At 41.5% G+C, this 12,916-nt stretch overlaps 1 protein-coding gene across 4 annotated transcripts in view; it reads left to right on the forward strand.

Moving 5' to 3' along the window:
• adcy5 (adenylate cyclase 5) overlaps positions 1-12,916 on the forward strand; it is a 69,414-nt gene that overhangs the window by 36,870 nt on the left and 19,628 nt on the right. For all 4 annotated transcript variants that reach the window (XR_010915156.1, XM_067515389.1, XM_067515388.1 and 1 more), the window contains 4 exons: positions 8,703-8,814; positions 11,295-11,422; positions 12,495-12,653; positions 12,754-12,895. Coding sequence is in view for 3 of the 4 variants with exons in the window: in XM_067515389.1 (XP_067371490.1) it covers positions 8,703-8,814; positions 11,295-11,422; positions 12,495-12,653; positions 12,754-12,895 (541 nt within the window). In the remaining variant the exon portion in view is untranslated. The remainder of the gene's footprint in view (positions 1-8,702; positions 8,815-11,294; positions 11,423-12,494; positions 12,654-12,753; positions 12,896-12,916) is intronic.

A 12,916-nucleotide genomic window follows, 5' to 3' on the forward strand; every position in this document is an offset into this window, starting at 1 on the left:
CTACTCTGTCCTGATGGTAGTTTGGTACAAGCTTGAACCTTAAAAGATGCCACTGTCATTATTTGTGATACTGTAACTTTACACTTTCAGTATAACTGCTAAATGTGCAGTTATACTGAGTTATACTCTTAACCTTTTTGCATTTTTTTTAAATTTAACAAAGAGAGTCTCATTGAGATTGAAATCTCTTTGCAGGAGTGTCCTGGTCAAGACAGGCAACAGGTCAATTTATGTCAGTTACACTGAACATCCAGCCGAACAGATAAAATAAAAATGTACAAATAAAACAACGAATGCACAATATACAAAAACTAAAATAACCAAGATTAAAATAAGTCAGACTGTCACAGAGACAAACAGTGAGCTGTTTACAGCCACATCCTGATGTTTCAGCCTCCCTGTCATTTATAGCCCTTTTAAACATGTCTAAAGAGACCAGCTCCTTCAGTTTTAAATTCTGTTCCGTGAAGAGGGGGCAGCGAGAAAAAAAGCATTCTTCCCCAGCTCAGACCAAACTTTACGAACCGACGGTATAAAACAAGTCATAGTTGAACAGTTTTTTAAAAAGTCATAGCGTAAGTAGCTGGAGATTTCAGTTAAATCATCTATGGCATTTCCTTGGTTTTTATTAAAATGCTGTAACTCTTATCACATGGTCTAAATGTCAGTAAAGAAACACAGAGGCTGTTTTTCAGCGTTTTGTCTCATAACCGACAAACTGATTTTTATTTTTAGACACACATGATATGTGGTTTGACGCCTGGCTGCTTTTTGGTTAGAGTATGTTCATTGTCCTGTCTCTTTTCCAGGATCTTTGCAGCTTCAGTGATCCAATTTATTTATTTTTTTACCTTATCTTATAGTGTGTGTTGTAGCTCTGATCATTAAAATCAGCTCTTTTTGTAGGGAATCTTTATAAACTACACAACCCCAGGGGACAGATGCTGTTGAAGAACAGTGGTTAGGTTTGGCACCACCTTGTGGAGTGAGAACACGCTATGTCAAGGTGACACCATGACAGGAGATCACTTAAATCACTTTACCTCGAATGAATAGTAACTCATCTACAGTCTTTGAAAGACTCTGGATGTTGAATTGTTTGAATGAATGAAACAGTTACACAGTTATTGTGTAACTGTGTGGCCTGTGTAAACATGTCAGAAACTGTCTTGGCCATTTTGCCCAAGAAAAAGAGCTTCTTATGCTCAACAGACTCTTTATACTTTAATAAAGGTTGATTAATACGCTCTAGGGAAACACTTTGATGTGTCCCTTTGAATACTCAGAGTTTAAAGCATCATGTCATGAACTTGTAGCTCTCTACAAAAAGGTCTTTTTTAGTTTCCTATATGGAAACTGGTAAAAGTAAAAGTGCAGGCTGTTTTTGCAGGAACTAATGTTCTTGTAGTTATAGTGCAGTAAAGAAATCCCCCTTCACATAATAATGATATGCACACAATGAAAAGACAAAGAAAAACAAGGTCAGGTGTCCTGCTATAGGTTCCAATGTGATTCACTGGCGAGCAGGTGGTGCATCAACAGCATCTGCTAGCTTGACTAATTTTGGTGTGTGGTTAATGCTACCTAACCAGGTGTGAGTGGGCCTGTTGGAGTGCAGGCAGTGGCTTTTGGTGATTAGGATTCTGCTGAGAGGGCGAGTAGTAGTAGTTAATTGAAGAGTGAGAAGGAACACAGAGGAAGGCGGAGTCACTAAACATGTGGAGCTTGTCGCGGCACTAAATATGAATTCGAGTATACATGTTTCTACACATCCCTCTGTCCCCTATTCTTAATTCAGGAGTCCTCAGCAGTCAAAAACACTAGCTCATTTTCCACAGATTTGCCACAAAAGGCACAGAGTCCTACCCTTTGGTCCAACGTAAAGGTTGGGAAGTTTAAAAAAACAAAACATAGGGAGCCAGCTTGCACCAGTTCAACCTGGACTAGGTGCTAAACTCAGTTAAGGTTGTGCATTTAATTAATAACATGGATGGTGCAGGACAAGAGGTACGTCCACTAAATGAAGAGGCCCCTGACTCAGTTCAGTTCAAGCAACAATGCCTCCAGCTTGGTCTCTAAGCACAACTATCAGGGAATGGATGGAGGGAAATCAGGATTTTGTGACAGGAAAGTGTCTTTTTTTTTTTTTTTTATTATACTCTGCAAAGCATTATCAGCAATTCCATCTCAAGTCTCACAGAGGTGCCCGATTTCATGAAATCATGAATCCTTTTCATACCGGTCATTGAGAAATTGCTTCTTAAAGCCATTTGAATGTAGGTGATGGGGCAAAATCTGCAGTCCTTGTTTTTAGCAAACATGTCTTCATATGTTCATATAAAGATAACTGAGGCTTAGGCCGACCGAAATTATTGAATCAAGTCTAAATCTTCTACAGTTAAAGTCCTTTTAGTTTAAAAATCCTGTTACAGTGGAAGTAATGTACCAAGTAGAGAGAATTATGAACTAAAATGGCTGTGATTTTGGAAGATATCCACTGAATGTGACCAATGTGCAATGTTGAAGCCTTTTACTGTCGACACATACATGTTTAAATGTGCTTTTGTACAAATGAAGGACTGTGGGCTTTGGTGCCCATCACTTACATACAGGTAAGAAGCATTTTCATGGATCGGTTAAAGGACAGTGTAATCGGAGGAAAAATTATTGTTGTTTTAAGGAACACTTTATAAAAATGTGAACCCATCCTTTAAGGACTGTTATTCAAGTGCATACTCAATGAAAGCTGACTGCTGAGTCCACACAGCATTTTCCACATTTACCATTTGAAGCTGCGTTCATGTTTCTGAAGGTGAGCTAGTTGGTCTGTCTACTAAATTGCTCAACATGTACGTGGATGGATTAAACACCCGTGCTCCCAGATGAGCCGTGTCTGACTGACTTTGGTGAATTCCTGACTTGTTTTCTAGCACAACAAAGAAGTTTTGAGTTAGACACAGGTCCCAACCTTGAATTCAGCAATAGCAGAAAAGAGCCTCACTCTTGCTCTATATATATTTCTTGATGTTTCTGAATGATTTTGATATCGTCTAAGTATTAAGGAAGTATATCAGGAAGTACTTTTGAATTTCATATAAAGGTACCTTAATGTACTTGTTTATAGTAGTGGCCTATGAAGAAATTTTTTTTCGCCCCCAAAGGTCAAATCCTGCTCTACCTCTGAGAGTGTGGCATCCCACTTGTGTTTGCCCTGTGGAGTAAAACAATGTCCCGTGGCCTCAGCAATGAGGCAAAAACAAGTGTGTGCTGACTAAGGAATTACACAACAGAGCTTTGAGGTGGGTGTTTTGATGCTGCTGGGTCACCCCCGTGAGTGTGCAAGACGTATGCACAAACAGAGCACTGTGACTGTAGCTGTGGCTGCTATGTGGGGCAGCAGCCCCCTGAGGAGAAAGACATGAAAAGAACATTGCATAAATTAGAGGAGCCGACCTTACCTTTGTTTTTCATGTTCTAATTGGAATAAGCACAGGAATTAAGACTGTACAACAGACACACGTGGTTTTAATGTGTGTAATGCAGTTAACCGGGCACATGTACTACTTACACAGCATACATACGCATTAATACACAATATATTGCGAATGAGTAGCGATGAGTACATTTATGCGAGTGCTGTAAGATCTGATAGAGATAGAAGACAGACGGTGGAGAGGGAAAGGAAATGGCAGTTACTGTATGTATAGGATGCGTAACACATGGGGTGAATGAAGTGACTTGAAGGGCGACTTCACCAATTTTATACTTGCTTTCTATGGCTTTAGTTTAGGTTGTGAATGAACTTCCCTCGGACTGACCTAGCTGGAAAAACTCCTCCGAATGATCTCATTACGAGTTCAAATGACATCATCTGGAGGAGCTCTGGAAAATCCGGTTGACCCTGATTACAAACTCCATAGTGTGAGCGACAAGATAACTTGATCTGAACTGACGGTTCCTCCAAGTGATGTCATCTGGAGGCATTTTTCAGCTAGAAGCAGGATATTTTATTTTAATATAGGGCAGTCGGGGAAGGGAAGTTAAATGGCATTTGTGTACGTGTACTACCCACACTAGAAGCAAAAGAAACAGGTCCTTTACGTCCTTTAGCATACGAGGAAACAAAAACCCACAAAAGTATGTGTTGGAGCTTTTGTTGTTTTTTCTTTTGTTTTGCTGAGATTAGCGAGCCACCATCAGAGCTGTGGGGGCAGATCGGCTTGGGGGGCAGATAAAACGCTGCTGGCCGGTGGCAGATGAGAGGTGCAGCCCAGGGTCAGGCATTCCAGCACAGCTTAGCTTAGCTTAGCTTCGCTTCCACTGAGAATCGACCCAGAATGGATTTTGCAGTGGTGGTTCTTATAGTGGGGGAAGAGAGACTGACTTTTGCATACAGCTGTATGAAAGGAAAGGTACGTGCAACCCTAAAGCAAAGAGTGCACTTCTTCAACAGTTATTGTTCCACGTGCAAACATTTGGGCTCTTCAGTCACACAAGCAGATCGGACTGAGTATAAAGCCCACCCAGGTTTATTTGTATTCAGTCGTTCTCAGGGTGAGTGTGTCTTTTCCAATCTGCTGTCGTCAGTTACAGCTGCGCCAATCTCTAAAATAAATTATTAACTGATCTAAAATCAAATGCAGAGACATACATTTATCTCGAAGGCATTCATCTTTCTGTAGAAAAGGACGGCGTGGCGTCATTTTAAACCCTTTCATGTCTGTAAAATTATTGCCTAGTGAAGGACACCACATCAAAACCCTAAAAGCAAGTTAACCCTTTCATTGAAGCAAAATAATGATGCGCAAACATTTTCCCTCATGTGACCTTTCAGTTCACAATCTCCTCTGCAGCCACTGCCATGCAGAAGCTAAACTCACCAGGATTTCATGCTAAGGACTCACCAGCCTGGGACTGTCTCTCTCTCTCTCTCTCTCTCGCTTTTGTACCTGACCACCCACTGTAGGGGCTGTGGGAGGAGGGCTTGCTCTCTGCCTCATCTGGCAGAGATATCTCTTCTGCTTTAAAGTGTGCATCTGGCCTACAGATCAAGTACCCATAAGAGAAAGAGGTTAATTTGGATTTTGCACTGCAAAAAATGATGCATTCTTAATAATTTACTGTTACTGAATGTTGCCACAGTTGTGAGAAGGCTTCTATTCTAGTTTATTAAAGGTATTAGTCTGGACTCGAGAATATTTTAAGCCTGTTCTACACTTAAGCTCATAAATATAAAGAAGCACACTCTTATGCCATACATATTGTTTATTTCCAGCATGGTAGCGACAGTGATTGTATATTGTAGTGCCATAAAAACGTGGATGACCTACAACTCCGAGCTGCATGTGAACACATTGTGTGGACACATGGAGCACGGGAGCTGCTGCTGATGCACTTCTCACAATACGCCTTCTGTGCAGACATGGTGTGAGACTGTAAAGCTACATCTTACAGAGAAGTCTATATGTTCCCTTCTTAATTTATTTTGGTTATTGAAATACATTTATTTCATAATGCAGTTTCACTGAAAGGTGCTGTTTAGTGGCAGGTGGACATGCTTGAAGTTCTGGAAGATGTTCACCTGAAGACTTTATCAGTCCTAACTAACTGGCTTAGAGTGACATGCACATAAAATGTCCATCTGCATCAGAAAGACAACAGTCCCTTCTTTGGGGACATCAGCATGCAGACTAAGGACAAACATGCCTGTTGACATTGAACTGGATCACTTCTCTGTTAACCGAGCTGAGCTGAGCTGGTCTATGACACCACGTATCAAAACCTTATAATGCTGTTCTTTCATCGCGTTCACACTTTGACCCAGGTGACCCTAAGTGACACTCATGGATGCAGGGTGGGACAACAACCCACAGGGATCCGTCAAAGTGTCAATGACTTAACCACTGCACGGAGTTTATACGCCGTTAGTTAGAAGTGATGAAGCCTTTCTCATGAGAGCTGAAGAGTCTCCAAGAAATCAAATCCATTTGGGAGTCGGTTTGCAGTGTTTGTGCTATGCGTGGATAGTAATTCCAGAAGTTGAGTATACTTTGTACAGTGGCATTATTAGATCTTGGTTAAATGCCGAGTCACAAGTTGCGTGTGTGAGATTGGAAGCAACTATGTAAATATTGAAGTTCCATCAAAATTCTTGATTTTTCGCTTGTTATATTTATAGAGTTTATACTCCCAGGAATTTGCTGTCTTGTGATGTCAACTGATCCCCCATGAATTCTGTGCAACCTTACAGTGTAAAACATCATCAAGACATTGCAACATGCATTTTTTTTTTTTTTTTTTTTTTTAAAGAAAAATTGTTGTGAAATTAGGCATTTTAAGCTACAACAATCAAAAACAGGTCCGCAAAATCCTGGAGGGGCTGACATTTGGTTAAAAACAAGCAAATTCCCATTTCCATTCCTCACTTGTCTTACTTGTCGACAATCACTGCGTCCACCCAGCGCGATAGACCTGTTTCTGAACTCAAACACACCAGCCGAGTGTCTGGTTTCGTTCGACTCCCCATGGAACTGTTCACAGAAAACAATCAATTATTCTCAGAAATGTGCACCCCAGAGTGGGGACTCTTAATCCCTTTCAGCCAAAAATCCAAATTGAGTAAATTTAGTCATCCCGAAGCCCAAGTTGATTAGAATATGTTAGTGCTCCTGTGGGCAGAGTCAGTGGAGCCTGTGGAAATCTTGTCAAAATGAATGACAGTGACAGCTTTACACTTTTGACACTTTTACATAAACATGAACACTTCCTGTCTGCTGCACATTTGGCACAAGCACAGCATGTTCTTTGCTGTGCAACAGGCATCTATCCTGTGAGATTCATGTGAGCTTGTGCAGTCACAAACCTTTGTTTATTCATAGCTTTCTCTTGTTCATCCTGGGGGTCTGACTCAGAAAGCCACTTCTACAGAATTGGGGGAACTTGCGAGATCTGGCTTCACAAAATCAAATGGCAACAATGCTACTTCATTGTGCCTTCTCCCTGTTCTCTTGTAGTCAGAGCCAGTGTTGCCACATTGAGTGGTTTTTCGTGTGTGTTTGTGTGGTGTTGTTGTTGTTCTTTGTTATTAACATTAGGTTGGTTTCCATTTTTTAGAATTTTTATTTTAAAACTTTTAAATTGCAAAAAGCAAATAAATGTTTATCAGAAGAGACATGAGGCAAAACTACCACATGAGGTAATGGGGCATGCAGCTGTAATAAAAACAAAGGGAAATTATTGTTTGGCCAGCTCATTAACACTATGAACAGTTTTTGCAGCAGTGACAGAAGTTAAGGACGACTACTTTGAAACCCTTTGGACTCCAGCTGTGTCCTAATTTTGTTACGCAACCTAAGGCAAAGTCAGACCTGAACGAAGCAAAGCACAGACCACGTAGCTGCCGAATAGAAAACTCTTTGTGCCATTTTGACTCGAGCCCTAATTTCACAAAACAAACCACAACGACAAATGACAGCACATCTTAGAACAATATGCAACTTTTAGGAATTTTGGTAAAGATTCTCGGTCATCCAGGTTTTGTTATCCAAAGGTTGGATCGTGTGAACTGGACTTCTTTCTCCCTGGTTTGAAATGTTTTGTTACTTATCCAAGCAGCTTCTTCAGTCTGAGGGAAAATGGGGCTTATGACATGGAGCATATCTCTACTTAAAAAAAATATATAAAAAAGTCAAATCAGAATTCCTCCCCCACAGCTGATGGAAATATGTCTAAATACAATATAATTTTATCTTACGTTTGTCTTACACACAGAGACTGCAGATCAGAATGAACTCTGAACTAACTCTATGAAGTATGATTCAACGCATGTCGTATGTAAGAGCATATTCGTAAAGAAGTAAGTGCCAGATGACTCAATGAGAAGATGCTTACGATTAATGTCAACGTTGGGGCGATGCCCAAACTGAACTCAATAGCTGGAGCTGCCATTAATACCTGAGTCAAGTTCATCGAATGCATCACTCCAGGAGCGACCAGAGAATAAATATGGTTAGTGGAAAAAAAGAACGAAAAACCACTTGAGCCATTCAGAACAAGTGGCTTCATGGGTTTTTATCTGTAAGTGCACGTGAGGCCAACCCGCCTGTCTCCCACAGCTAATGCGTCACCGTTTGCTGGTCCTACCTGCCAGCCTGGTCTCTTTGTCCCTGTTTCTTTCTGAGAGCAATTGTTTAGCCCAGCGAGCTCATCTGTCCTGAGAGTAATAAAAATTCCTCAATGCCAGAAAGACCTTTGCTGTATCGGTTTACCTTATTTCCTGGGTCTTCTTTTTTTCTCACACATTCAGACTACATACCATTTTAGCAGGGCAGGACCTCATTAGCACAAATGCTCTATCAGGAACACGAGATTACACATATTGTATAACCTTTACAAATGGCTTTACATGACTTTACCCATTTGAAGTTCAGCTTCAATGTCAAATCTTGATCAGTCATTTAATCACCCACCCCTACATTTCTCAATTTCTCCTTCCTCCTGACATATAATCCTGTTGTTGTCCCGAACTCCTAAAAGCACAGTAACCATGCTGTTGTGCCTTGTGCGACCTGGTGTTTCGGCAGGTCTAAACTGCCCTGCAGGTATCCTGCACACAGTTGTATGGTGGTTATAGGATGTGTGGTAACCCAGAAGGTCTGCAGAGGCATTTACACTTTGTCCCTCTTGCTCTTGTGTTTCTGCAGCATCTTGTTTGCAGACATTGAGGGCTTCACCAGTCTGGCATCCCAGTGCACTGCGCAGGAGTTGGTGATGACTCTCAATGAACTTTTCGCCCGCTTTGACAAGCTGGCAGCGGTGAGTACACAATCCCACGTCAAGTCGGTTAGTATATCTTTTTCATATGTTGGATCTTTTTAGTGGGTTTTTCCTTGTTTCAACCATTAGTTCTGAGAAATATGAGGATTCATCAAACTCAAACACTCCAGTGTAACAGTGTGTGCAACTAACAATAATCGCACAGTTGTGTCTACAGGTCCTGAGAACCTTTTTCCTTCTGGTGTTTGTGTGCGTCAGATAGTTAACATGCTCAGCTATTCAGTAAGTTACATATGTTTATTCAGCCCAGTAAAGCCTCCGATTGATTATCCCGTACATGAAAGCAGAATAATTCCCCTGCTTCTGCTGTGGTGTGATGTGTAACTTCATGCACGTACCTGCGGTGTCTCCAGAGATCAGCCAAAGTGATGCAGCTTCAGGCCGTACTAGGTTTGACATTGACCACTGACCAGCTGACCTGTGGAAAGTTTACAGAACTCCTGCTTAACTCTAAGGTTGTAAAATATTTTGTGAACAATGAGATATTTGATATCTAAAATCCTTGGGGGGGGGGGAGTCATTAAAGGCTTGTGAAGCAGAAAAAAAACCCACATTTCTGTTATGCAAAACTAGATTTTTTCTTTTTCTTCTTTTTTATGTTCCCCTATGGTATCAATTCCTGAGTAATTTCACTCTCTTCAGGCCTGTCAGATGAAATTAAATAAAAATATCCATGAAGGAGTTATCATGCTTTCAGTCATCCGGTCACACCCTGTACACGTGCAAGCTGATGACAGGTCACAACAACACACAGCTTTATTTTTAGAAGTCACAAGCCAAAAAGATTGGGAAGCCGTAACTTATGACTGGGTTCACACTAACCTGGCTAAGTGCTCAATTTTCTGAAAATGTCTTCTTCCTCTCACATGATGTAGTTCAATTCAGTTCAGTGCGTTTATTTATTTTTGATATATGTATCGTGCCAAAGGGAGACGCACAACTACAGGGGGAAAAAAAAACACAAATGTAATCACGTAAACTGGGGGCTGATATCTAAAGGCTCTGCCTCCCAGTCTACTTTTGGTCTCAAGTCTCAAAGCAAATAGACGTCCACTCTGACATCAAATTGGTGCTATGAAGTTAATAAAAGCTGTTTAAAACTCTAGTCTTACATTTATTTAGTCCATATTTTATTGTGGATACTTAATAAATAAACAAATACAACTAGGGTTGTGAGCAGCAGTCTTCCCATGTAGATCTGCCTAAAAGCCTGCTAAGATACAGGGATCCAGTGCTAACAAATACACAGACCTCAGTATCACAGCTAGACTTTATTTATAGTCCATTTCTAACAAAGGTAACCACAGCTTAAAAACTGCGTGTTCCTGAGCATTGATATTTCTGCCTTATCCAGATGCTTCATTGTTTACCAGCTAATGCTCAGTGAATTTGTTTCTAAAAGGTGAAATGACGTGTTAATCAATGTGTATGAGAGAGCCCGGCATAATGGCATTATAAACCAGAAACGGTGCTGCTGACACTTTTATGTCTGTGCCAGATGTACCTCGTATTTGTGTCTACACACACACACACACACACACACACAAACAGCCCATCTGTGTACGTGCTGCTCTGTACACAGTGGGTCTGTTTGTATTTTCTCAGAGCCATGTGCTAAGGAGACACTCAGGTGGTTGTCATGAGACACAGTGCCCTGTGGATCTACACTGTCTCTCTCTCTCTCTCACACACACACACACATGTTCTGATTGCCCCGCTGTGAGGAGATGTTTGAGTTCTCAGGTTAAGGTGTGTGAAACTCAAAATGCAGTTACTGTAGAAATCCTGCTTTGTGCATCCTCCTCCTGTTAAAGGTGCAAGGACTGATTTCACTTAGTCTTTTAAGTAAAATATCCTCACAAGTGTCATCTTTACATGTGGATAGTTTGGGCTTTTTTTTTTTCAGTAGGAACAGCTGCTGCTGAGATCAGATGATAAAGAGCAGTGCAGAAGTGAGGGGAACTGTAGAGTGGGGTGCTAATTCTCTGTGAGCTTGTAACTACGAACGACACCTTCGACATTAATGAAAACACTAATTAGAGCATCTTTACTTTGTCTGTGAGTCTGAGGAACAACTGTTAAGTGCCTGCTCAATTCTAAAAGGATATTATTAGAAATTCTTGATTGGAAACTTTTTTTTATATCGCCACCATATTGTTGTTTAACTGTCATGGAAGAAGTGCACAGTAAGTGTTTTTAGGTTCATATAGGTTTTAAAATCTCAGAATACTGCAATTTATTGTTGCTAGAAAGAGGAAAAGTCATCTAACTGCAAAAATGTAACATATACCATGTCGCACAGGTCCAAGCCCACCACATACAATTACATAAATGAAAGGTTAATACATTTGTGGCTTTTGAAAAGAACATGATGTTCTGTATCCAAAAATGTCAAAGTGCTGTGAACCAGGCCACAGGACATACTGATCTTCATTCACAGTAAGTTTATTTCCTGACAGGAGAACCACTGTCTGCGGATCAAAATCCTCGGAGACTGCTACTACTGTGTGTCCGGGCTGCCAGAGGCAAGGGCGGACCATGCCCACTGCTGTGTGGAGATGGGGCTGGACATGATCGAGGCCATCTCGTAAGTCGCCCCAGGGGTTAACAACAGTGTCACTGCGTGGCTGCATTGAAATGCTACATATGGAAAATACACATGTATGATAGTAGGAAAAAGCACTAGATGGATAAATGGATAGTTTCCAGGAGCAGTTTTAGTTACATTTGATGGCCTGGGAATGGTTCTGTATTGTGGGTTAGCTCAGCTAAATGGTCAGAGAGGAGGAGAGTGAAATCAGATATAGAATGTCATCATTCTGCTCAGAGGTTGACCTCAGAGTTTGATTGTGGTAGTAAGAGATTGAGCCTGTTCTCCCCAAAGGGCCTGAAAGCTCTTTAATGAGACTCACATTTCTGAGAATGAGGCGACTCATCTGCCTCATTCTGTTCGGATACTTCTAATCCCACTCAGTCTATCGCTTCATCCATGGGTCCATTTTCTGGTCCTGCTCCTCCTTTTCAGTGTGGGGGGCCTCTGCCTGCCAGGAGCTGAAGTGGCTCATCCACCTTTCAAGGGGTTGGTGGAGGTTCCTCTGGTCAGTGAAGTCCCCCGGGCAAGACACTGAATGCCAAGAAGCTCTGTGTGTGTGTGTGTGTGTGTGTGTGGCTGTGTACCCCACTCCCTTTGGATAAAAGGCTCTGTCATATGAAATGTGTCAAACATTTGCTTGTTCTAACTTGTTGAGTATATTTGCTGCTTTTCCAAATACATAATAATAATAATAATAATAATAATAATAATAATAATAATAATAATAATTCATATACTCCTATAAGACCTTTCAAGATTAGTTAGCAGAAATGTGACCTAGAAGTTGTCTTCTAAAGCAGAGATGAACTAAGATGCCGTCTTCAGCCAGACCACTGAGTCACAGCACTGACCTTAATCCAGCTGCATTGTTCTCTCAGTATAATCAAAGGGACACTGATTACAGGGATGGAGACCTGTGGTCTTTCCCTGCTTTGTCCACTCAGGTCGTTTTGTTTGTCACTGGTCACATTGTCATTTATTATCACTATCATTATGCTTTTCCTGCTCCACACAGTCAGCAGCAGCAGCACCAAGAATCCAAAGCAGTTTTTTATGTTTGTTGCAGGCTGGTACGGGAGGTGACTGGGGTCAACGTCAACATGCGAGTGGGCATCCACAGTGGCAGGGTGCACTGCGGGGTGCTGGGACTCAGGAAGTGGCAGTTTGACGTCTGGTCCAATGATGTCACGTTAGCCAATCAGATGGAGGCCGGGGGCAAAGCTGGGTGTGTCTCTCCGCTTCAAGCCAGTCTGTTGTAGGCTTGCAGATTTGAATATACAGTATGTGAATAATGAGCATGAGTGTGTGTGCTGTTACCATTTCAGACGTATCCACATCACTAAGGCCACTCTGAATTACCTAAACGGGGACTACGACGTGGAGCCGGGAGCAGGGGGCGAGAGAAACGCCTACCTTAAGAAGCACAGCATAGAAACGTACCTCATTGTGGGCTGCAGTCAGAAAAGGGTACAGTCCTCGCACATAAAA

The sequence above is a fragment of the Channa argus genome, chromosome 9, assembly GCF_033026475.1.
Source record: "Channa argus isolate prfri chromosome 9, Channa argus male v1.0, whole genome shotgun sequence".
In the NCBI taxonomy this organism is placed as follows: Eukaryota; Metazoa; Chordata; class Actinopteri; order Anabantiformes; family Channidae; genus Channa; species Channa argus.